Source organism: Dermacentor variabilis, chromosome 3 (genome assembly GCF_050947875.1).
Source record: "Dermacentor variabilis isolate Ectoservices chromosome 3, ASM5094787v1, whole genome shotgun sequence".
NCBI classification, from domain to species: Eukaryota; Metazoa; Arthropoda; class Arachnida; order Ixodida; family Ixodidae; genus Dermacentor; species Dermacentor variabilis.
In genome coordinates, this window is record NC_134570.1 from 25,087,612 (window position 1) to 25,114,562 (window position 26,951).

Here is a 26,951-nt window from a genome sequence, read left to right on the forward strand (position 1 = left end):
ACACCATGAAGACGCGCTTGGCAAGTACCGTTCCGTCTGTCACAATGATTCACTTTCTACTAAAACAGCACGTGAAAAGCTGTTTTAGCTTTATTATTACGCGAAAACATGTTTTGTTTAACTATGAGAACTTGTTATTGTGTGTACGACTACATGTTACGTAAAAAAGTATCAGCGGGCCGCTAAAGTTGGAGGACAGACGACAAGGTTCGCGCTCGCTTTGAAACAGTTGGTCGTCTGTTCTTGCTTTTCTTCGCTTGGTCATGCATCGTGGGTGAGTAAAGATGTAATATGCGTGAATGGAGACATTTTATGAAGATTTTACTTTGAGAACGCGTTATTTGCGTAGCCATATCCACGTTTTAGACGAAGCCTCTTACAACACCAGCCAACACGAGCCTCGCAGACACATATACCGTCATTCCCATGACGGCACGGTGCCCGCTTAAGAAACTCCCATAGACGGTGGCGCCAGATTACCCTCTAGGTGTTATAGCGAGAAACTCTATGATATATATACATATATATATATATATATATATATGCCACGGCGGCCGCATTTCGATGGGGGCGAAATGCGAAAACACCCGTGTGCTTAGATTTAGGTGCACGTTAAAGAACCCCAGGTGGTCAAAATTTCCGGAGTCCTCCACTACGGCGTGCCTCATAATCAGAAAGTGGTTTCGGCACGTAAAACCCCAAATATTATATATATATATATATATATATATATATATATATATATATATATATATATATATATATATATATATATATATATATATATATATATATATATGTGTGTGTGTGTGTGTGTGTGTGTGTGTGTGTGTGTGTTTGTGTGTGTGTGCTTTGGCATAAGCGTTGTATACTTTATAATCGAAAGCGAACGAACCCCTGCACTCGCTCATTAGTTGTGGCGTTGTATGAGCGCAGCAGGTCGCGAGTTCGACTTCCAGCTTCTGCGATCTCATTCCGATGGAGGCGAAATGCATGAATGCTCGTGTACTTAACTTTGTGTGCACGATAAAGAACTTGAGGTGGCACAATCAATCCGTAGTCCTCCGCTGCGGTGTTTTCTGAAGTCCACCATGTTCAGTAAGGATGTTAAAATAAATAAATAAATAAATAAATAAATAAATAAATAAATAAATAAATAAGGTCAGTATCGCCAACCGCGATAGTCTGAGCCTTCTGGAGGCCGTGGCGTCGCTGCTCATACACGGCGGCGCCTCGGTTCACGAACCTGATTCGTTCCGCGACACTGGTTGCGAACCGAAATGTTTGTAAACCGAAGCAACTCGTATCATACGGGAAACATTGTAATTGTGGTTACTCCGCTTAGATTCTGGGGAATTGAGCAGAAGTTATTTAAACGCAAATTTATGAACAGTGTACTGTTCCTTACTTATGAAGAGAGACAATAAACGCTGTCACTTTTCTGATGTGATGCCTGGCGGGTTGATAGGTGGCAGGAAGTTATTGGTAGAAGGGACAGTCACTTCCAGTAAAAATAACGGGAGCATCTTTATAGGGGATTCCTTCACTCTTCTTTGTCTGCTAGCGGCAGGGTAAATTCTGGCGAAAAATCTGTCGAATGTAATTTGTCGTTCCCTGCGTTTCACAACCCTCCGAAAATGATAGACCGTGTTGTGGACCATCATGCTGAACACTGTTTATTTGTTCACTCGTCAGCTGGCGATTCTAAAAGAAGTGGTGGCAGCCTTCGTAGTACTATTATTGCCTTTTCCTTGAACTGGTGCATCAAGAACCAATCTTATACGTTAAGCGGAAAGAAGTTGAAGTTATAATTAAATCAGTTCTTATTTTTCAATGAATAAACGACGCCATACGAGTGTCACACGAGCGAGCTCCGTGAGCCCGACACAAAGTTCGTGAACCGTCGCAAATTTTTTTCGAAAGCCGTGGTTCGTGAATGGAATTCTTGATGAATTAACAGAATGTTCGTAAACCGAGGTACCACCCCGGAGCCTTAATTTTTGCAATCTCAAGTTTATTCACCCTACTCCTTTGTGTTGTAGCCTGTCGGGCGCTATTCCAATCATCCTCTTTTTCTTTACCCAGTATGCTTGCTCTGACGTCTCCTTTGCTCAACCAGCCCATTCCGTCTTTTGAAATCATGGCTCACATTTGCATTCTTAGCGAGATTAAAATCGAAATCGCATTTTTCAAACCTATCATTGAAATATCTTCCCGTTGGTGTCACCCAGATTCTGCAGCGCAAGCGTTGTTCCACAGCAGTAACGTTGTTCTTGTAAACTTATGGAGCCGGGCCTGGGGGACGTGGGGGGCGGGGGGGGGGAGGGGGCAACAGCACGCCATTGCAGCTGAATCACCGCGGCGATTAGAAGGCGGCGGCCAGTTGTATGCACACGTACACGGATTTATTTTCACCTCAGAGTCGCAGAAAATCGCAGACAGGAAATGCAAGACAGCCCCATACTCCTTTGTCGTCAACCGCATTCACCAATTGCTCTGAGCTTATCAATCGCCGTTAACCGCGACACGAGCTCTTCACGGTTCTTTCTTCTCATTCTTCAAGGTCTAGTGCACACACCGAGCAACGACACGCAATAGTCTAGTTAGACATTTAGGCGGTGGATTTTTCTCAATGCTACCAGCAGCAGCGTATAAGGAGTTCACACATTTGCAAGTTAAAAGCACGCGGACTTCGCGTTAGACGCACGTTCGCTTGGCGAGCTGCGCCCCTTGTGCACACGCCCTTCCGAGCGCCGGCCGATGGCAACAGGGCTGGCGTGCACGCACGGCGGCGCGAGGAGCCGTGAAGGATGGCCGACGGCGGGCAGAGTCGGCCCAAGGCAAACAGGCGCGCGCATCACGGCAGCGACCGCCGCCGACTCAGGGTCGCTGCCACCGGGGCACGCTAGCGAGGCGGCATGGCAACCAGCGGTGCGCAGTATACGCGCAGTGCGCAGTGCACCGCCGTGTCATGGCAACTGCAGTTGTGGAGCACGACCACGTGAGGTATAGAGAAAGCCGGAAAGGGAAAGACAGGAAGGTTAAACGAGCCTCGGTGCGGTTGGCTACCCTGCACTAGGGTAAGGAGAAAAGAGGGATGCATAGATGAAGAAAAGAGACCATGCGAAATATATTAAAGGAGGCGGTCAGTGGGAACGCACTCGCGTAGGAATGCTTACTAGCCGTCGGTCCAGCGCTCGTATACACTCCAGTCCGCTTCAAGAAGCCACGTTATGCAAGAAATTACAGCCATTGGTGGCTCTTTGTCCCAAAGAAACGGACGTTCTGTGAAAGGTGCCGTATAGCGTTAGGCAGCACGAGGTAGAGAGAGAGAGGGAGACAGCAAAAAGAAAAGAATGGGCCAACAAATTACCCAGGAAAAGACCGGCCAGGAGTCGAAGTGGTGACTTCTACCGGTGCTCGATACAAGAACGCTAGAGCCACTGCGTGAGCCACAGCGGCTGCTCCCGGTGAAAGGACGCAGCCAACACAGGCACTGCACATCTTTAATATATTTACACGATGTATATACCACCCGCTGACTAGACAATGTGTTATTAGGCGACAGTATCGTTTGTACTTTTGAGACTTTCGACTACATAAGTGTGGAGACAATTGCCATGTATATTGTATGTACCCGCTGACCCGCTGACTAGAAAATGTGTTATTAGGCGACAGTATCGTTTTCTACTTTTGAGACTTTCGAATACATAGGTGTGGAGACATTTGCCATAGTCTTCCTGTGTAAACGTTGCTTTATAAGTCCTGGTGCTTGTGTGAAACGACTATTTGATATGTAACCGTGAACCCTGTATGATGTATGACGGAACCACCCAAGAGATAAGGAGTAGCCGGCGCCTTAAATTGCGCGCCAACATCTCCTTATATCATATCAATAAAAAAAAGTATTAATTGAGTTCTGGGGCTTTACGTGCCAACAACGCGATATGATTATAAGGCGTGCCTTAGTGGATGACTCGGTAATAATTTTCACCACCAGTGATTCTTTAATGTGCACGTAAACGGCCGTGAAACCTGCGATTTCGTGCTTGGCAGCGCAACGCCATCGACGCGAAGCTACCGCGGCGGGTATCTTCAAGGTCCGAAGCCAACGCAAACTTGAAAGCAGAATTTGCTAAGTCGTATATTCTTGTTTAATTTGACGTGAAAATTAATTACGAACATTTTACAGCAATAAAGTCGCAGTTCCGCCCGAAAGGCGAAGCATCGATTGCGATATTCAATTAGCAGACAGCTATACGAACTAAGGATAGTAGTTTTGTCGGCCGAATAAGCTTGTGAACATTCGCTTGCTGACTAAATTAACAAGCATGGTGCCACGCGCGCACAACCAAACATGAACACATCTTACTCGATGACCGCGCATACTCGCTGTCAAAACGCTGGGAGGAGAAAGCGCGACAGCAGAAGCGAACGAATTGACCTTCGTGCTGCCTCTCACTTCAACGCGGGCTAAGCTGCGACAACAGAGCCCACATGAGCCCTTGGTGCACCTAGAGTCTCTACTAATCGCAGATCGCGTTCAAGAAAGGGCCCGGGTGACCATGCACGGCCGCGTGGTCGTACGCAGTGGCCGTCGGAGTGGACCGCCTACCCCGCTCTCTCCCCTCCCCCGGCGCCTTGCGCGCGACGAAAGACGGCGCGCTTCCTCTCCGCTTTCCTCCTTTGCACACGCGATATTGAGCTACCATCGTCGGCTTGCCCTCGCACGCCTTCAGATACAGCATACGGCGCGTGGCGATGATGTTATCATACTTGAACTTTATACGGAACATTACGGCGACGCCGAAGAAGACGCCGGTGGCCGAAAGGCGCCTGGAGGGTCCTATAATTGCTATCGCAATAAAAATATGTTACTGCGTTGTTTATTTCAACAGACATAGCCAAACTATACTACAGCTATAGTATATAGTAACAAAACTATAACGATAGTGATACGGGAAAAATGATTTTTTTGAATAAACTGGTTCGACACGAGTATTCATTTGGTCTCATGGAATGAGAACGCGCTGGGCGACGGTTGTAGCGTTCTATATAAATAAAGTTTTCACCACCCTCACCTAATGTTCTATATGCAAAGTTTTGACTTTTTCTATTTGGTGGCGATAAATTATTTTACGTACCTGTTTCATGTGGTGGTTAGTAATATCCTAATGGTTTTTTAGTTTTCCTCACACAACTCCTCTCAACATCACACAACTCCGATAGCAGGTCTGGAGTCCTGCTTCTAGTAATATTCTTTGTAATAATTTATGTTTAATAAAAACATAGGTCTAACATTCTCATTCTGTCTCGATACTTCCTTGATTATGTTTCGAGGTTCGCGGCCTGTGGAGGAGCGCTTATGAATGGTGTTACGTCGATAGGAATGCAACAAATCTTGTTTTGCATACTCTCGATTGTATTGATTGGTCAAAAATAATTTGTTAAATTTTGGTAACTTTACTTTGTATTGGTGACTTTCGAGGGAAGTTTGATGGCCACCGCTGCCGTGAGGTTTCAAAACTAAAGAAAAAAAAAGTATTGTAATTTTGTTTTATGTCCTCTGTTTTAATAATCTGAGGACCTTGCGACAGGAACACGTGGTAAACGAAGTTGCCTCTAATGCAGCCAGTGTAGTGCCAACAAACGCTGAAATCTTGCACAGCACCAAGAAATCAACTTTCTTTAACCGAGAAGCACGAGTGAAGAATCATTGACGCGTTTGTTCGGTTTCATTTTGTAACTTTGTTGTTTTTGTCTAACGGTGCACCACTTTTACGCTCAAGGTAAATGTCTCATGTATTTAAGGTTTCTCTTTTTTTCGCATTATCAAGCTCTCAGTTAGTTTTTTAAGATTTTTGAGCCTGGATGGGGAGGAGCTTCAGCACGATAAATTATTCACATGTTCATAAATTGACCGAGTTCGAAACTTCGCGAAGCTTTTATGCCTCAAGTGCGGGACACAGAAAAGGCATTAGTCAACTGACGCCTTTAAATTTGCCTGATACAAAGACAAAATAAAGTAATAAAGATCTTGTAATATAATGAAGACACGAGATGTATCTCTTATACCTTAACGTCACTCTAGACTTAGTATCAAAGCCTGTCGTTTCGGAGCGGCGAATTTGGTCCCTTACTGGTGCTGAAAACTTTGTAACCTTTGTCCATTACACTAACATGCTTCACATGTAGCGCAATTTTCGAACCACTGTCCTTACTTTCGCTTTTTCACTGAGGCGAGAGATATACAGCATTTTGAAATTGAAGTTATCTTGGCAGCCTAAAATGTTGCCGTAGATTAATGAGTCATCGATAATAGAACAACCAATGTGCGTTACACTAATGGGCTGTAACATTATTCTTGTCATTCTATCGCTCGCAGTACCCACGTTATTACGCACCATTACAACTTCAAGGTTTATAGAAGAAAACGTACAAGGCATAAAATCGCGGAAGGTGTGGTGGATCCTAATATAGCAAAGCTTTATAGGCCAGGTCATCTGAAACAGCCTTTAACTTTTCGGCTTGCTGGTAGTGTGTCTCAGAAAAACACCATAATGTCATAAGGCAACGTGAATATCACGAATTGTTGTATGCTGGTAGCCAATATAGCCTCGGCTTGCTCAGCAGCTCACCGTGTATTTTCAGCGCAACGTCTATTTTCAAGTCATTTTTGCGTTGCGCCAGACCTTGTAGAGCGGACTTTGATTTACTGATGTTTATTGCATTTTATACTTTATACTTAATGCTTAATTAATGTTCGTATAGTAACGCACATAGTAACGCACACGCACACACACACACACACACACACACACACACACACACACACACACACACACACACACACACACACACACACACACACACACGCACACACGCACACACGCACACACGCACACACGCGCACACGCGCACACGCGCACACGCGCACACGCGCACGCACACACACACACACACACACACACACACACACACACACACACACACACACACACACACACACACACACACACACACACACACACACACACACACACACGCACGCACGCACGCACGCACGCACGCACGCACGCACGCACGCACGCACACACACACACACACACACACACACACGCACGCACGCCTGGGTTCGTATTTGCTGGATCCAAGGTGGATGCACACGAACCTCCACCAATGGGCGTTCACTCTAAATTGACGTCACGAGTCGGACTGCCGATTACCGCGTCGATTATCGCGCCGATTTTGAAAATGGCCGCCCGCGCCTCGAACTGGGCCGAGTCACGTCAGTCGTGTGCGTCTGCCCCTCGTCAGAGCGAATTCCCAAACTGTTTGTGGTGGTCTATCATGCCGCAAATATTACTGCGCGCTTACGGTGCACAATTTGTGCTGCGCGCGTTTATTCTGAGCCGTGATCGATCCGGCGACGAAAGATTGCAGCGAGCATCGCTAACGATGCGCTACGCTTCGTCTTGAAACAGGATCCCGGGGCGACAAACCGCTACAAACAAACATAATGCGTGTTTGTTCCATGGTGTTTTGTTTTGCTTCCAAAGTGAAGTTAGGACGAGGAAAGTTTGCCAAAGTCTGATGCCTACTGTTAGCGGCGGGTGTGCTCGTGTCATGTGTCGCTGTAAAAAAAAAAGAAAAACATGAGAAGGAACGAAAAAAAAATTATCACATTCTTGAAAATAAGTTTGTGAAACCACAAAGCCAAAAAAATTATGCCATTTAAAACTAAGAGTGTTTATTTCAAACGATGAATGAAGTATTTTTTTACCTTTCCTGCCTCGATCGTGTTCTCGCCACAGGTTTGCAATAGTTTTGATAAATGCATTGTTTCTTTAAGTACTTGTTAATTGGCAACTGATTCATTTTAAGCTCAGAAGACGAGTAGGAAATGTGCCATGTACATGTAAACCAGCGCAAAAGCCATGCAGAGCTGCTCTCTCTACTTTTGTCCCTTTCAATGAAGCTAAAGAGCAGACGACGCGCAGCGTTGTAGTAGGCACGGGATTGTTTTTCTCTCGCGATCCCTCATGTGTTAGAATTTCGATCACGAGAGCTCTACCAAACCGATCATAAAAATATAAAAATCTTTATTTTTACCTAGAATTGCGTGCTTTAGAAGCCCGGTTTTTTGAGCGGGACTATTTTAGTCGCGGAGGCAATCGGCTGTCGCGCCTCGGTCATCTGGGCGGGGCCTCCCCTTTCTTCTGAAGTTGTGCCCGACTCTATCTATCTATCTATCTATCTATCTATCTATCTATCTATCTATCTATCTATCTATCTATCTATCTATCTATCTATCTATCTATCTATCTATCTGTCTGTCTGTCTGTCTAACTAACTAACTAACTAACTAACTAACTAACTAACTAACTAACTAACTAACTAACTAACTAACTAACTAACTAACTAACTAACTAACTAACTAACTAACTAACTAACTAACTAACTAACTAACTAACTAACTAACTAACTAACTAACTAACTAACTAAGGTAAGTGTCGTAGTCGGGATGCCGTCGTGGTTTCAGCTTTTGTCTTGATTTCAGCTTTGTCATCTGACTCTTCATGCCGTCGTCGCCACGCATTCTACGCCATCCCGGTGACCCAACTTGTCTAATAGCTTGGGCACCTAGGTGTGTTCTGGTGGCCGTAATGTCGTCAAAGTCGTTGCATCGTCGGGATTCCAGTTTTCTTATTGGAATCTCTTCATGGTATCGTCGTCACGTTTCCATGTCGACCAAGTGACCTAAGCTCTCTTATCACTTGGGCCACTAGGTATGCGCTCGTGGTCGTGCTGCCATGGTAGTCGTAGCATAGTCACCATTCCAGCTTTGTCAGCCGGCACTCGTCATGCCATTGTCGTCATAGAGTCGTCATGCATTCGTTGTCATGCCGTCGTAATGAGGTAGTCGTGGCTGTTCCGTCGTCATTACTCTAGCTTCGTCATTAGACTGTCGTCATGCCGTCGCCGTCACGCCATCGTCGTCACGCTATTATTTTCATATATTCGTCGTCATCCCCTTGTCCTCATACCATTGTCTTGCGATCGTCGTCATACAGTCGTCGTCATGCATTTGTTCTCATACCGTTGTTGTGATGCCATCGTGGTTGTTCTGTCGACATCGATGTAACTTATAATGTTATTACTGGTGTTGGTGGTAAACATTATTGAAAAGGGGAAGGGGGAAAGGGGAGGTGGCTGAGGGGTCGGGCTCAAGTAAGGCCCTGGGCCTGCTTGGCCTTGTCCGCCCAGTCCACCAGTTCAAGCTGTCGGTCGACGTCCCCGGAACTGAGCCAGGCTGTCCAGTCAATTTCGCTGCGGACGGGGGGAGGAGAAAATGGGAGCGAGGTGCGTTCCCACATTATGTGTGTAAGTGTCCCTGTTTGTGAACGGAGCCTACATAGGTAGCTTTCCTTGCCCCCTCTGGTTTTGTTAATGTACTTTGGGTGTGGGTATGTGTTTGTCTGGAGCCACCTAAACGCGACCGCTTGCGTTTTATCGAGTTGCTTGGCCGGTAGTTGGAGCTCGCGACCCCTCAAGCGATGCCTACGGGCTGTTTCGTGATAAGTTCCTCGTGTCTCTCCTCCTCGTTCACGCCGTCCGCATCCGCGGACGAGGCTCGGCGCGCGAGATCTCGAGCCAAACTTCCGGCCATGCATCGCGGTTTCGTCCGCTTCCACCACTCGGTCAGCCGTGATTGTTGTCTGTTCTATCAATCCTCCGTTGTGATCCGCTACCAGCGCGGTCACGAGGTCGCCTCGAGGGTTTCTCGCTGCGTCTGCGTAGACCACTCCATTTTTCGAGCCGTAGCGTCGCCAAATGGCTTCACTACGGGCCTGCCGACTGCCCTGATGGAACTCGGGGTCCATGTTGCGGGGTAGAGGCGGGGCATAAATATGCCCCCTGACCTTTCGCGGAATCGTCATGTACTCTGTAACCTCGGGGATGGCCTCGAGACTGAGCTTCCGGAGGCCTGTGCGGCCAGCCGGGGTTAGCGAGAGACTACGAACTTGGGCTGTGTGGTGAGCGTCTAAGAGCTCCTCGATCGTGGTGTGCATACCTAAGGCCTCTAGCCTTGCGGTGGCCGCGTGGTCCGGAAGGCCCAGGGCTGCCTTTGTGGTTCTTCTGATCATTGTGTTTAATTTAGTTAAGTCCGTGGCTGCGAGTTTGACATATGGTGTCGAGTACATGGTTCTGCCGGTAATGTATGCCTGCACAAGCCGAAGCAGCTTGCCCTCGGCCATGCCGTGGTGCCGATTAGCCACCCGGCGAATGAGCTGTATTGTGTAACTGGTCGCCCTCTGGAGTTTCTTTAACATGAGCCCGCACCGCAGCGTGTTCTGAAAGTCTAGCCCCAATATCTTGTTACTTGGGCGCTCCGGGATGGTAAGTCCTCCGACCTTAAGTTCGAGGAAGCGCCTCCCCCGTGGTATTCCCCCGGACAGCTACTTCTGCCGGGCTTGATCAGGAGGTATTCATATTTTTCCGGTGAGCACGTCAGCCCCTTGACTGTGCATAAGCTTGTACGACGTCGATGCCGTGTTGCATGATCTCTTGAAGAGTTTGTGGATAAAATTACGAAAACTATTTCCATTTACGCGGTAATGGGGGTCGGGAAAGAACGCTGAATTAACAGCTCGACTACTTCGTCATCCGACCCTCGTCATGTCGTCGTCGTCATACGGCATCATTCATTCTTCGTCATTCTATCGTTATCATGCCGTCGTCATTCCGTCGTGATTTTGCAGCCGTTGTCATGCCGTTATGGTAGTACCATCATCGTCATTCTAGCTTCATCACACAGTCGTTGTCTTCCCATTGTCATCACGCTGTGGTCGTCACGCTGTCGCCGGTATATCATGGTTATCATTTGAGAATAATCTCATCGCCGTTGCGCCGCCATCGTCATACCGCCTTTGTCATTCCATCGACTTCTTTCTTTCTTTTTTCGCTTCATCGTCGTCGTTGCGTCGTCGTCATACAGTCGTCTTCTTGCGTCATGTTCATGGGCGACTTTTGCAAGCGGGAGCCATAGCAAAGTGGGCCCATAGCGGAGACTGTGGTGTCGCATGTAGGCGAAGCAAGCGAATTCTCAGAATGACCACTACTGATTTTAAAAGACGCGACTTCATCAATACAGTGTGTCGCTGCATTGTTTGAATGCTAATCGCATTACTGTCGACAGTGATCATGAGATGGATCCAGCCGTCATTTATTTTAGTGTTTCTCTAAGTCCTCAGGCATTGGCATGGCGCTCTTTGGCCATACCTGTCCCCTTGCACAACTAAACAATACACATTCATTCATTCAGATATTGGGTAAAAATTATGCGTCTATTTTCACTTAAACAATCATTACATTCAGCAAAGACAAAGGCGAAACGTGCCACCAAGCACTGAGAAGGCCACGGATTTTAGTCACAATGTTAACAACGGCATTACCTCCACATCTGCGAGAACGCCATAGTTTCAGATAGCATATATCCTGAGCATACCTCGTCAAAAGTGTAAAGCAAACATGCATGATTCATTCAAGCTTGTTGTTGCATAAGGTATTTCCCTGCCTTCAAATATTTCATTTCTCTAGAAAGTCATGCTTAATTTCTGTTCCACGTTCGGCTGGCAATGTGAAGCCTCCCTGCGCACCTAGACAGCACTAATTTCGGCTGGTCATGATGCGCCTCTCGGGTGAACACATGAGGATGACGCGACGACGGCAGTGATTGCGGATCAGCAGCGGCGCCTTGACCCGGGCTCCCGATTAGAGAGAGCGTGGGCGCAGACGGCGGTCTGCCGGGGTGGCCTGGCTGCTTCATTAGGCTGCGCGTGCATTAGTATTTCAAGCACAGGCAACGCAGTGAGCCCGCCTATACAGCTCCGGAGCCGAGAGTACTCCCGGAATTACTTCTAGATGACGGCGAACTGTCTTCGCCTTGCGTTTGGGAGTACCGCGTGTACGGCTTCGGGCTATGCCGAAGAACGGGATACGTCAGCATCGGTAAGGGGTACTGCTGACTCTTCTCTGATCGCTGGAACTGGTGCCCTTCTCCTGATCACTGATCATTGATCTCCTGATCATTGATAGTTGACTAAAAAATTATGTTTGTCTGCTCGGCGGCAGCGATGCGTGCACATGACGGTGGCAAGCGATATCCGACCACAGCGTGAACCCCAGAAAGAGTCTTTCTTTTTCTTTTCAGGCGGCAGGATTTTTTTTCGTTAACAATTTCAGAAAAAAATTTGCTAGCTTTCGCCTATTGGCTACTTTTTATTGTTGTTGTGCTGATCTTTCGTTTTGCGCTTGCTGCAATCTTTTGCAATGTACTGTCTTCGTTGTGGTGGCTATTCGCAACAGCAGCTCCAATATGAGCAATTTCTACTGACTCACCTATTTCTTGTTTTGACTCCGTCTGCTCTTTTTTGCTTTTAATGCAAGGCTTTATGTTCTACCAGGTACTTCGGCTTATATAGCAATGAATTTTGATCAACGAAGTAGCGCTATTGAAAGCCGCTTCACTACGTATTATTATTATTATTATTATTATTATTATTATTATTATTATTATTATTATTATTATTATTATTATTATTATTATTATTATTATTATTATTTGATGTGAAAACACACATAGACACAGAGAGAGGGAAATATGGAAGGAGCAGTCTCACAACTGCCGCCGAGGGGGGCACGAAACCTGCCTACGCTTTAGTAAGGAGGGCATAGAAAAGGAAGCTGAAGGTAAAGAGAAAGGGAAGTGAAGAAGGAAGAAACAGCCAGATGGACAGGCCCCAAAGACGAAAGTAAAGCAAGGCACAGAGTGAACCAGTATAAACATAACGAAAAGAAAGAAAAAAGAACACGCAGGTCGCACTAATTAGAAAAGGATGTAAAAATACAAAAACACAATTAGCAAAACATAGTTTGTCTCCCGCAAAGTCTCTCACAGGCGGGAAGCCAAGCCAGTTTCTTGTAGAAAAGTAAGCAGGGTGCGATGAGCCTGATCGCGACGAGAAGCACAGCCACTCGGATCACGGGTCGTACACTGCGGGTCAATTAGGCAGTAGTCCCTTAGTAGTGACGTGCGCTGGGAAAGGAAAGCAGGACACTCTAAGATAAGGCGCTCGAGTCTCTCGCAGGAACTGCGAGAAGCACGCGACGCACTCTATACGTCCTTGCCAGTATAAACGTTCAGACACCAGCACACAACTAGCACAACGAGTCAAGCCTCGACCACGAACACGGGGAGGAAAGGATCCTCTTGTAACACGTTGGTCTAAGTGCTGATTGAGTAGGTATCTTCGAATCAACAGATGAGCATCGTCATTCCTACACAAGATTTCCGGGCAGTCACATTCGTTGTGAGCAGAAAAGGAAACGATTCGATCGGCATCTTAGTTTCCGGCGACACCTACGTGCGAAGGTATCCACTGGCCATCGAGGGATACCTCAAGAGATGTAATTTTGCTGGCAGACTCATGAGCGACGAATGTCGCTCATGACATCACGAAAGAAGCTCCTGCAGCCCGACATCTACACGAAACAGTACCATTCATTCCATCAGCTTGGTAACATTTAATGTTAGTGATATTGGCCGGTAGGAATTGAGGTATTTTCTAGAGCGTCCAGGCTTTAAAATAGGTATCACCACGGATGATTTCGAATCACCAGGGATCAAACAGATTCGCCACACTTCGTTATATTTGTAAAACATACTTTCATGAAAAGCCTTATCAATGTTTTGTAAGGCTTGGTAGGTGATACCGTCTTCACGTGGGGCAGTGCGGCGCTTGGAGAGACTGAGCGTGTGACGCAGCTCCTCGAGAGTAAAGTCTGCCTTGCGCCATACAGATTTAACCACAGGGCGCCGCGAGAAGCGATCATCGCTAATACCCAGCTAACGGTATAAGCGATGATCGATAGGCAAGCAGTACTATAGCAAGCAGTTAGCCTACTGTGACTTGTCAGCGATGAAAGGTTGCCGTTTGTCATTTCACTTGACGTAGAAGATACGAAAAGACCTGCGAATGCTTCTGCAAAAATTTTCACTGACTGGCCGCTATGCACAACACTGCCGTTGGATTATTACAGATTTCAGGAGTGCGGAGAGCCTACAGTATGCGCCGCACACTTCTAAACCCACTTGCAGAGTGAAACGTACAACATAAGGCTGCTCAGCTCTTGCAACGAAGTTGCATGGTAAACAATAAACCAGGAATAAAATATGCATACATGTCTGTTTAAGGGTATTTCTAAAACACACTGACCACTTTTTTGGCACAGTGTAGTCAGTAATTACACTGTGCTAGCCTAAACATGGCGCTAAAATTTATTCCGGTGAGCGCGCGGTCACAAATGGTTCGGCGAGCTGCCGTCTGGAGTCAAAAATTCACTTGCACAACGCTCGAAGAGGAGCCCAATTTGGCATTTAGGGCTACCCACACGTTTAGGCATCACCTCAAAGGGAACTGCTGACGAAGTCTTCTCACTGACTCTATGGAAGAACGGGCTGAATTCACATAACGTTTCTTCCGTAAGTTCTGCTTGCAATTTCCCAGCCGTCATCGCTAATTTAATGTAATATAATGTAATATATAATATAATATAATATAATATAATATAATATAATATAATATAATATAATATAATATAATATAATAAGAACTACGTAAAAAAGTATTACTAGATCTGACGTCTTGGACAAAGCCGTTTGTAAAATAACATTGATTTTTCCCTCTCTCTCTTCAACGTCCCGATCCCGATTGGGCGATATATGCTGTTAAAAACGGTGCAAGAGTCAACACATTTTTTGGTGTGAATACAGGGCTGGGTGTTCAGCAGCATACTGAGGACTCCACTGGAGCGCGCGCTATTTATATTCGCTGCGAGACGACAAGAACTTATATCACTGTCTCGTGTTTTCTCGAGCCTTGACCTGTCGAAGGGACTCGTATGTTACCGTTCGTTGGAAAAAAGTCAACAGGGGCTGCAAAAGGAAGCACAGCGTTGGCAGCAATGTTTTTCGCGACAACACTGCAACGCGGCGTAGTTCGGCAGGTAGCGCTAACGATTTCCTTTGTTTTCCCGATCTAGCCGCTCGACTCTGCTGACCCTCAAGAGGCAGCTGGTACGCTCAAGTTGTTTGTAAAAACGAGAATAAGCGAATTGCGTTAGTGGGCTTAATAATGAAATCTGCTTCCCAATGAGAAACGCCCTTTACACCCGAAAAGCTTCGGTAATCGAGCGTTCTGGCGCATACTCGCGGAATGGTTCTTACGTTAAAACCATGAGTTCACTTGCCTCCCTCTCCCCCACCGGCCCCTCCCCTTTCTTCAGAAGAAAAATAAAGTTTATTCATTCATGCATTTGGCTAGTGGGCCCGCATTCACGAAAATATCTTTCTAGAATTCTTCGAAAGAGAAAACCCCAGCCAATTACAAAGCTTTATATAGGCTTAGCAAAGGCGGCATGCCATTGGCAAGGAACACTTACGAAAGAAAAACTTTGCGAATTCGACTTTTGATTCGTAGCAGCTCTCTCCCTATGCGAAAAAAATTTATGGATGTCCCCATGCATGTGGGCATTACGCGCGCTAACGCTTACAGCATCTTTCTCGATTAGCAGAGCTGAAAGGAAGGCTGGTGGACACGATGGGATCATAAGACAACCCCTGCATCTCCGCATTTTTTTTTGACAATCAAGGGTTTTCGCGCTCCAGTTCAGCATCTAGCATTTTAAATAAGCAATGTCCTCGGACGACAGCCTTCCGCAATGACAAATCAGAAAGCATGAGAGCAGCGCTGCCGCGATACAGAAATTCCACCAGCCTGTGAAGCCGCCTGTGGTCGCGTAGAGTACCGGTTAACCTTCTCTGTCTGTTTCCCGCTTTGTAGTCTCCCACGCAACTGCAATTGTTTAATGTGTGGTGCCCAAGCGGGCGCAGTCACATGCGATGTACGTACTTTTCTTTTGCCTTTTCTATGCTTTAGACTATAAACCTGAAACTGCTATTAAATTTTCGTAAATTTGGCCGAATCAGAGTTTGCACGGGGCTGATATTTACGTATCACTCCCTCCCACCACCATTTCTTGTTTCTGTTGCTTCCGGCTGCGCGCAAAGTACGTTTTCCATTTGCACCATTCCTTTACTTGTTTCCAGGAAAACAGTTCATTAATACGAATTCCTCGGAAGCCGTCCTTGCCCTAAGATCTCTCAGACGGAGGAAGGTGTACGGACCGCCTCATCTAAAGCACTCCCGATTGCCTGTCAGTGCAAAAATGGGTGCCGAGGAACGAAACGGTTTTGCGAAAAGATTCGAGCAATGAAAAAAAAAAGATGAAACATTAGCTCTCCCTATCTTAGCAGCACGTCCGAATGACCAGCATCAACCCAAGCGCAAAACCGAAGAAGAAAAAAAATACGAAAGGGGAGCTGCTGCCGGAGAACGGGTGGGACTGAAAAGACAGTACAGCGTCGCGCATCGGGAAGCCCAGTGGCAGCGGGGGGAAGTCAAGTGATTCCCGTCAACCCCGGGGAATCTCCGGGGCAGCGCGTCTTGAAATGAACGGAACTCCGTAGTTGCCCGACGCCGCCATTTGTTTCAATTTGGTCCGCTTCGCTGGGAGCTTCAGTTCGCGACCTACCCTCCGCCTTCTCCCCTAAAACGGCCTCTTCCCCCGCGCGCGCTTTTCTCGCCGCCGTGAGGGACAAATAATCCCGGCGGAGAAGAAGCCCCACAGGGCAGTTATCTGGCCAGGGGTCCGATGCTGCGCTCGCGATAGGGCTTCCGGACAGCATCCGTCCTCGCTGGTGGAAACCTTCGCGGCGCGCTCCACGCAGCCGCTTTGTCGCTCCTCTCCTCTTCAGCCTCCCCGCGCGAGCTCGCGACCGACACACACACGCGCTCTCTCTGTCTCCCTTATACTGGGTCTTCTCCTTCTCTTCGTCGTAATAGTCGTCGTAGTCGATGTCACCGCCCAGACGTACACAACGAGGACGGCGTTTCAAATTGCAGCTCGCAATACAGCGTTCCTTTGTTCCGCCTTGACGCGCCCCTATTTCCAGCACAATGCATCAATGCTGCTCTCTGCTCTCTGTATGAGGTGACCGTATTCCTCTCAAGCTGTAGTTACAGCATTTTCGCCTCATGTTTCTCGCAACGTTATTTCGGATGTAATGCTATTCAATTCGATTGTTCCGAGGTCGAGATGTCTAAGAATGGCGGAACATTACGAAGATCGTTGTTGCAGTTATGCCTTCGATCCCAGGCGATCATAGGTCAGTAATTCTCAGCCGCTTTGAAAAGCTGCTGGCGAAGATTTGTGGTGGCAAAACAGCGTGGCGAAGGAAAAGTGCGTAGTGAACAATTTCCTTTATAGCTTTGTTCTCTTGACACGATCCCGCTGTCTAACTCATTTCTTTTTTGTTCTTTTATGAGGAGCCTCAGGGTATGAAAATGGCCCATAAATTTAAAGCTCAGTCTCTTAAGTGCTAAAGTGGTTATCAAGTTTGTGTGAGATGATTTTATGCTGCATGAACCTCTACGGAACAAGCTACTGCCCCCAAAAGCCGCCAGACAGTTTTTAATCATTAGTGGTATCTCTTGCGATTGCTTTTACATTGGCTTCGAGCAGTTGTTGGCTAACGCGTCGTAGCCACTCGCTTTAAAAAGATCCCAATGCAAAAACAATTTGGGCTATATGAACGTGCCGACCTGATCCACTCGTCGCAAGTAATATGATCTAGCAACGAGTGTTTCAAATGCAGTTGTGTGGACGTAAAACTCCTAAGCAACCAGAAGGCTGATTCCACCGATAATACAAGTTGAAGTTTTGTCGTTAATGAAGCTGAATTGCTGCTTTGTGCCAAATGCAGTTGTATTACTTGAGCCTTTATAGCATGAAATGAGGCCTGAATTCTTTCACGTATTGCTCTACTAAACCTTAAACTGTGTGCAGGTACTGCGGAGGATATTTTGGACGAGGAGCTGCCGCCATTCTTCGCCGAGGTGATCCCAAACGTGACCGTGCCTCGTGGTAGAGACGCCAGGATCCCCTGCGTCATCGATAATCTTGGATCATACAGGGTACCATGTAGTTCTTATACATGCATGTACAACTACGTGTACACGTTGCGTTCTTGATTAAAGTGTGCGTGTGTGTGGGGGGGGGGGGGGTGTATGTGTCACACTCGCATAACAGGGATTATGTGAAGTGAAAGCACCTGAAAGCATCTGAAAGCATCCTAAGGCGTCTGATCCATCTGAAAGGCAGATCTACATCCCTCGTTCCGGCATGTCAACCGCGCGAATCAGGCAAACTTTCTGACAGAGGCATGCGCGCCATGTTGTAATGTCCGCGACCTGCAACGGCTGACCGCCAGTTCCCCTCCTCACTTCCTCACTGCTCCCCCCTTCATAAACTCCTCAGAAATAATATATTGAGCAACGCGTGCGAGTTAGAAGTAATTTGCAAGAACAAAGGTGCCCCTTTCACAGTTGGTCCCTTCGAGCCTCTAGAGCGTCGTAGCGAGTCACAAGATATATCAAAACGTTAAGTCTCATCGAGACGAAAAGTGATAATTAATTGCACAATAAGCAAAATTAACGGTAAAGGCGTGATTCACACCAATATAGTCGAAAAATAATCACAGTACACTATACTCCTGTAAAGGGTACACCGCCGTAGATATAGACACGCTGAGACTAAGCCGCCGTACGAACACTTTTGCGAAAGGACGCGAGTTTTCTTGAACTAAGCAAGACCCGCGTAAAAAAATGGTACCTAAAAGTGGCCTCGCCGGTACCCACAAGAATCGGGAATCAGTCGCAGAGTAGGTAAAATTAACTGTGCAGCTATAATTAGCGCCCATATTTGAAAATTAGGCGCATTGCACCATAGAATTCGCTATCTCCGGGATCTGCCCATCTGGCCTCTTGAAAAAAAAAAAAAAAGAAAGAGGGAACAAGATGGGGGGGGGGAGGAGTAAAAAAGACTGTCGACGCTAAAGAAGACAAGGTCAACGTAATTATGCGCGAAATGCAATACGGATAGGATACAAAATAGGTAAATAATGAACATAATAAAGAGACGTAATAAAGAGATGTAATCAACATCTAATCGAATTATTGGAACCACAAAGTACGTGGACCTTGTCTTCTTTGGCATCGACACTTCGTCTTTCTTTCTTTCTTTCTTTTTATTTATTTATTTATTTATTTATTTATTTATTTATTTATTTGCTTAGTTAGTAGTTCTCTCTTAATAAAGTATTCGTATCCCGTGCACCGTTTAGGAAATATTGTGGCAGCTGTTAACTCACATTTCGTCGCTACCGCTTTTTTTTTCCTGTAAAGCGTGCACTGCCACAAATAGACCCGTGCCGCAGTGAAGCTACTGCAATGACCTCTTGAACAACTGACGAAAGAGTGCTTTACGACACATATGTGGTATCCTCGATACTTATACTTGTTGTGCTTTGGTGCCAACTGAGCCTATTCGTGACCAGATGGTTCCACGTACTGACACTAGCAAGGCCGCGACGTGTGGGGACTCTTTGTTTGTCCTCTGCCTAATGTGCTGGCCCACTGTGTCAGCAGTGTGCATGCACTTTTCGCATATGCTTTTTTTTGCGAGTGTGTCACACTATGGTTTAAAGGCATCATCGCAACTGTAAAAGAAACGCAACAAAATTGTAAGCATAGTGGGGACTACATTAATACCACCCGGTTGTCTAGTTTCGTTGTTACCCATCGTCAATTTTTGTTAATTTCTGGCCTGCGGCACTAAAAAAGCATGTAATTGGTCGCGTGGTCGAAGCAACTTACTGCTAGATCACCCTGGCGTCCTAAGCCGCATTGCCGGTCTCTTAAAGCTGTTTCTTACACAAAGCATGAAATGTAACAACAGTTTAATGGTAACCATCTCCCTTCCTTTAACAAAGCAAACTATTGGGCTCACCACTACCCTAATCTCGTAGAAGAGCCGACCTGAGTTGTGGTGTGCAAACATGGCATTTCTCTGCGCTTCGTCGAACCATGCCGCAGTCTCACATGCGAAGCTAGAATGTGCAACGGCAGGGTACGTATTTAACTGAGCGAGCACACGGCGGAACAAAAGGTGCCCTCCGGATTCATACATCACAGCCGCAGAGATAAGCTTTACACGACAAGGGCACAGAGCGGAAACCTGAACGCCGTGCGGTACGTTGCTGACGGCGGCGGAAGATTTACTGCAACGGCGTTGTGGACCCACCATGAAGCGACAACAATGCGACCACAGCATTCCAACCTAGCTTCCCTGTGAACGGAGGCTGGGCTCTGCCTGCGCGCGCTGCGCAGCGTCGGAGTCCCCGCTAGTGGTCCTTCCGACGCATCGTCATTCGTCAACTGCTGGTTGAAAAACCAGAAGTTAAAGATGTGAAGCTAGGTGACCTTGTCAGTTTGTGGCGTGCTAACATCATGTCCATTTTCTCTTTTCTTTCGCGGTGCAGAACTTTTAAACGTACTCTGTCAATTCGCCCGATTCATTCTTTTCAAGTAAGTTTCGCAGAGAGGCGGACAAGTTTTGTGGTACTAGTCACAACCATTTGTGTGGATCTACTGTAAATTATTTTCCTTTTAACAAAGAGACTAAACAAGTGCACCCACATCCACACAAAGAGCCTAATGCTTTTTGGTTTTCTTCATGTATGTGCGAGCTTATTATTGCTTTCTTACGTTTCTTACGTTTCTTAAACCGAACCAAGCTACACAAGAACTCATTTCGAACCAGTAATGTTTTTGCATATTGTTTTTTTAGCTATTGGGGTTAAGGACTGTGGTTTAGGTAGTAGAAAAACATTCATAAAAAGAAGGTTATGTTACTTTTTAATGCCGTTTTGTCTGGCGTTCGAAGTTTAGCTGTTGCAGCCTTACTGAAATATGACCACATTCTACTTTGAAACAATCGGTGAAGTTTGAAACAGCAAAAGTTTCCGCTTATGATAAGCTGTTATGATTTGCTGTTATGATTTGCTCGAAATAAGCAATTTTAAAAGTATTTGTGCAGACTAACCACGAATTAAATACTTTAGCACAAGCTTGTCTTAAGTCTGGCACTGTTAATGCTTTTGAAGTTCCATACTAGCTTAATTTGTTACGATATTTATATTACAGCGAACCTGTCTTTGGCTAGGATTCCGGGATTGCTTCTTGGCGCCTCGTAGACAGAAAACTATCGTTATCAATGGCGCACACTCTCAAATGCAATGGCTCATACCCCCATAAGGCAGAGGCTACACGCACACAGCAAAGTGAAGCAAACAGTACATACATTCTTTGGAATCACACATACAACATACAGAGCAGCATACACTTCAATATGCATACGTTTAATAAAGACCAAACTCAGCAAAATAACCATGCGAACCACATAGTTGATGATAAGGCACTCCTGCGCTTACATGGAATGCGAAGCACATAGCGCTCCCCGCTTGCGTTTCCCGGTAAAGATTAATTTTGCGCTAGCTGCCGCGGCAACGGCAACTTGCAATGTGACGTCCCTAGCCTTTTGTATATAAAATAATAACCTATCAACTGATTTCAGTGTTGCAGCACCGCTATGGGAGGCGGTGCGCTGTCAAAATTACCACTACTGCAATTACCACTATTACTCTAAGATAGAATTACAACCATTACTCTAAAACCATAAAACATTGCATACCCCGCTCAGTAGTTGTAGTGGTGGTTTTCAAGACCTTCGCAAGACATCCACTCTCGCTTGGCCGGGATGGCGAATAAATTTTTACTTTATTGTGAAAAAAAAAGAGAAGCCGCTCCCCTCTGGAGGCTAGACATATAAAAACAAACTTCTCCACAAAAATGAAAAAAAAAGAATATAGCGCCATCGTTGTGATTTCAGAACATATATATATATATATATATATATATATATATATATATATATATATATATATATATATATATATATATATATATATATATATATATATATATATATATATAGTAATGTTGTAGTAATGTTGGCGCAGTTCTTGTACAGCGGCAGGACGCTATCAAGGAAGGAGGCTAACTACTTCACTACAGAAAAAAGAATGTCCCGCACTGGTGTGGGCCGTCCTGAAATTTTGGACATATTTGTATGGACGGTGTTTCACGCTTGTCAGTGATCATCATGAACTTTGCTGGCTGACTAATTTGAAAGATCCAGCTGGTCGGCTTGCGCGCTGGAGTCTTCGGCTCCAAGAGTTTGACTTCATGGTTGTATACAAATCGGGGAAACGACACACCGACGCCAACTGCCTTCCTCGGTCTTCTGTTGAGACTGCAGTGCACGACGATGATGACGCGGCTTTTCTAGGCGTGCTAGATACTGTCGCCGTTTCACGCCACCAACGCGAGGACGTAGTGCTGGTTCCTCTTTTCGATTACTTAGAGGGAAAAACAAGTAGCGTGCCGAGCTTATTCGCCAGAGGGCTTCCTTCATTTTGCTTGCGCTACGACGTTCTCTGTAAAAGAACTTTTCGCCTAGTGGCAGCAGCTACCTACTCGTCATTCCCGCACCTCTTTGCGACGAAGTCCTACATGCCTGTCACAACGAGTCGACCGCTGGTCACTTGGGCTACACCCACATATTGGCAAGAATTAGGCTGAAGTACTATTGGCCGAGACTTGCGTCGATCGCGAAACGTTACATGCAGACATGCCTGGAATGCCAGCGCCGCAAAGCCCTACCCGGCAAGCCAGCTGTACTGCTGCATCCTGTTCAGATACCGCAAGCGCCGTTCGAACAAATTGGCATGGACCTTTAAGGTCCGTTTCCACTGTCTACTGCCGGAAATAGATCGATAATCGTCGTCACAGGTTACTTTACTCTATACGCCGAAACAGGTGGTATCCAGCGGGGAACAGCAGCCGAAGCAGCGCGATTTTTCATCGAAGCCGTCGTTCTAAGGCATAGCGCTCCCGCAGGGATCATAACAGGCAGAGGATCCGCGTTCACGGCTGCGCTTCTGGATACCGTTTTGCGACTAAGTGGCACTACTCACCGAAACACCACGGCTTATCATCCCCAAACCAATGGGCTGACCGAACGTTTGAATAAGACTCTGGCAGACATGATGAGTATGTACATCGACGTCGACCACAAGAACTTGGACGATATTTTACCATATGTTACATTTGCGTATAACACGGCTCGCCAGGAGATGTGTTATACGTGTTATAACACGGCTCGCGTGACGCCTTTCAACCTCGTTTACGGCCTGGAAGTGACGACAATATTGGACGCAATGCTGCCACACGAGTGCGGTGACGACGAGACTGGTGCCGAGGAGTTTACGCAACGCTCAGAGAAAGCCTGGCAGCTTGCGCGTTTGTGAATCCAAGAACAACAGGAATACGATGCTCGACACTACAATCGTCGGCGCAGACCCGTCACATAGAACGTCGGTGACCAGGTGTGGGTCTGGACTCCTTTTCGTCGGCGGGGGCTATCTGACAGGCTCCTGCGAAGATACTTCGGCCCGTACACAGTTCTGCGCCGCATCAGCGATGTAAATTATGAAGTTGTCACCGACAGTCATAACTGCTCCAAACGCCGGCGGCATCTGCCCGAGGTTATGCACGTGCTTCGTATGAAGCCATGCTTTTCGTCATGACCTCAACTTCGCACCGTCTGTGCACAGCCTTCGGAGGTTGGTGCATCGGGACAATGCCTTTTTTCCAAAGGAGGGGCAAATGCCACATCCTATATGGTCGCCGCGTGTATGTGCCAGGCGATGAAAACGACGCTGAAGTAGCGCGCGAGTAGAAAAACAGCGACGACAACGACGTCGCGTTGACTGCTCTCATAAAGTGCTTTTATACGTCTCCTCTACACCGGCTTTCCAGTCTCCTACTATACTATACTACATATGCTATAATATATATATATATATATATATATATATATATATATATATATATATATATATATATATATATATATATATATATATATATATATATATATATATATATATATATATATATATATATATATATATATATATATATATATATATATATATATATATATACGATTTAATTAGTTTGTTCTGTACAATGGAGGAGAATATGACAGCTGCATTTCCTTTCATAAGGCGCTGCCTACGGATAGAAAAATAATGTTATGTTATGTTAGGCTATCCGGCACCCCGACGGGCCGCAAGATACTCGACGAGATGGGCCTCAATCCTGTCGACCAGTGCCCTGACGCCATGCGGATTCCCAGCGGCATCAGGTCTCAACTGCACATCGCGCCCCTGCCCCGCAATATGCACCCCGCAAACAACGTCGGCAGACGTCGGGCCAGGGGTAGAGCTCTACTCGAGCATGTCCGCAATAACCACATTGAGGCAAGCTTCGTGGATGCCGCGGCATATGTCCAACAAGAGTCATTCGCCGTCTCCATCGTAGACTCCAATTCAAGGCTCACTTGCTGCGCTACGGTACGCACTTCAAGGCCCGTGGTAGCCGAACAGGTTGCAATCGCGCTGGTTGTGCTCGATGGTCGCAGAGAGGCAATATATAGTGATTCCAAGGCAGCCATTAAGGCCTACCAAACCGGCATGGTCTCCCCACAGGCCCTCCGCATTCTCCAAAGCGCCAAAAGTATCTCTCCGCATTCTTTATTTTGGTTTCCCGCTCACTTGGGGTCGATTGAGGGTTCTCCCTCTAACCCTAACGAGGGCGCACACGAGGCCGCGCGAGGACTCACTGACCGCGCCGCCTCAGCAGTCCCTCAGCCCCGCGGGGAACCCTTGCTTACGTTTAATGAGATCACTACGCACTACTATCTGTCAAGACGGGTCTTCCCCCTCCCGCACCCCGCCTTATGTAGGGCGCGGGTGGTTACCCTTCGACTTTTACAAGCCCGTGCGTACCCTAACCTCGCGGTTTTTCAGGCCATATACCCCGAAAGATATCCCAGTGCGGACTGCCCTGCCTGTGGACTAAGGGCAACATTGGACCATGTGTTGTGGGAGTGTGAAGCCATCGGCTCCTCCTTCAGCGAGGATAGGTGGGCTGCGCTCTTGGGCAGCCCCGAACTCAACGACCAAACCCTGGCCGTCCAGAGTGCCCGCGATCGGGCCGTCAAGCTCGGCTTGGCGGTCCCTACGTGGGACTAGCCGGGTGGCGCGGGATCTCCCCTGCGTCTTCTCTGGACCAAAATAAAGTTACTTCACTCACTCACTCATGTGCTCAATGCGAATATTCGTATCTTCTCGGACATTCATGCTCTGGAATAGCAGATAACACTTTCGCTGCTATGGGGCAAGCTAAAAGAGATGCGTGAGTGTGTAAAACATGCCGAAGTAACAATAGACTAAACTGCGGCACAGAGGCTGCTCTTGAGGAAAACTGGTTCAAAGTCTCAACTGTTGGATGAGCTAAGGGAAATCAGAAAAAGTTTGCAATCTTTGCCGGTTCTCTCCTATTGCTGCAGGAAGAGTTCACGGCTGTATCAAATCAGTTAGGGAATCAGAAGGGAATCAGAAGGGAATCAGAATCAGTTAGGGAATCAGAAGGACCGGTGTAGTTTCTGTCCAAGAAGAAGGATTCTCTTTTGAAACAGCAGCAGAGTATTCAAGAACGTCAAATGTCGGATTGTGCTGAACTGTAAACTCTGAAAGCAACTGTGTGAACTGGTACAGCAGTAATAGAAAAGCTAGAAGAAAACCAATATGAAAGTGAGCAGTACAGCAGACGAAAGAATCTTGAGATTCACAGTCTGCCAGAGAAAAGTAATGAAACCTTAACACAAGCTGTCATGCAAATGGCAGCAAAACTGGAGCTGTCTGGGTTTTCATCTGATGACGTTTCGGCCGTACATAGCTTAAAAGTCAAAATCGGTGGTACACCTCTGGGCCTGGTGCGCTTCACATCTGTAATTTGGAAGGAAAAATGGTCTGAAGCACGGGGAATGCTGAAGCAACTACGTGAATGTGTATCATTTTCAAAGATCTACTTCAATGATAACTTGACCAAAGTTCACCGTGAGCTCTTCTGGAAAGCCTGGACGAAGGCAAAGGAGGAGGGTTGTCGGTTTTTTTGGACGAAAGGAGGCAAGATAATCGTGTAAAAGAATGAAACAGCGCTTCTTGTTCGAATCGCTAAACAAGCAGACCTGGAAAACATTGCTTAGCCGGCATGCGTTTTTCTTTCAGCGAACTACCGGACTTCAGTTCATTCATGACAGAATTTTGATGCAATTCTGATCAAAATTTCACCGTTGTGAGCGTTAATATTCGAAGTCTGCGTAAATACTGGGATGACTTTAAACTTCTGGCTGAGCCCGCAGCTGGTTCTGTAGACGTTTTTGTGATAACAGAAATCAATGTTTCCCAGGTTTTACTTGTTACTTTAACCTTGCGGGGCTTTTACGCATATTTTGTTACACGAAGTGGGCGTCGGGGTGGAGGTATTGCTCTTTTTATTAACGACAACTGTCAAGTGTCTTCTGATGCATCTTTTGTACATTCAGAACCTCCGATGGTCAAACTTTGTCAGAGGTCATTTTCTGTGTATATCTTATAGATTTATTGACCACACTCATGTATCCTTTCACGGTTTCTTGTAGAGCTTGATGAAGCTGCAGTGGAGCTCAGTGGACCAATTTTGTTTGATCGGAGACCTTAATATTAACATTTTATGTCCCGAAAAAATGTCGGTTTGTGATTGTCCATCTACGTTGTCCGCTTATGGTCTGGAACGTACAATTGGAGCTCCTACTAGAGCATAATTAGTTACTAATAGCCTAGTGCAATCCTGTTTATATCACAAAGCGGTCGAAGCTCCCATCTGTTCATTTAGGTCATGTACTATTTTACAAATGTTAGCTGACCACTACTTAGTAGCATGCCGTCTTGTATTACCAGGCGCATCTGGAACGCCGTC

General features: G+C 46.4%; 1 protein-coding gene across 2 annotated transcripts in view; it reads left to right on the forward strand.

The window, feature by feature from the left end:
- Positions 1-26,951, forward strand: part of LOC142573915 (lachesin-like) — a 141,238-nt gene that overhangs the window by 71,210 nt on the left and 43,077 nt on the right. For both annotated transcript variants that reach the window (XM_075683119.1, XM_075683120.1), the window contains exon 2: positions 17,971-18,098. In XM_075683119.1, coding sequence (XP_075539234.1) covers positions 17,971-18,098 — 128 coding nt within the window. The remainder of the gene's footprint in view (positions 1-17,970; positions 18,099-26,951) is intronic.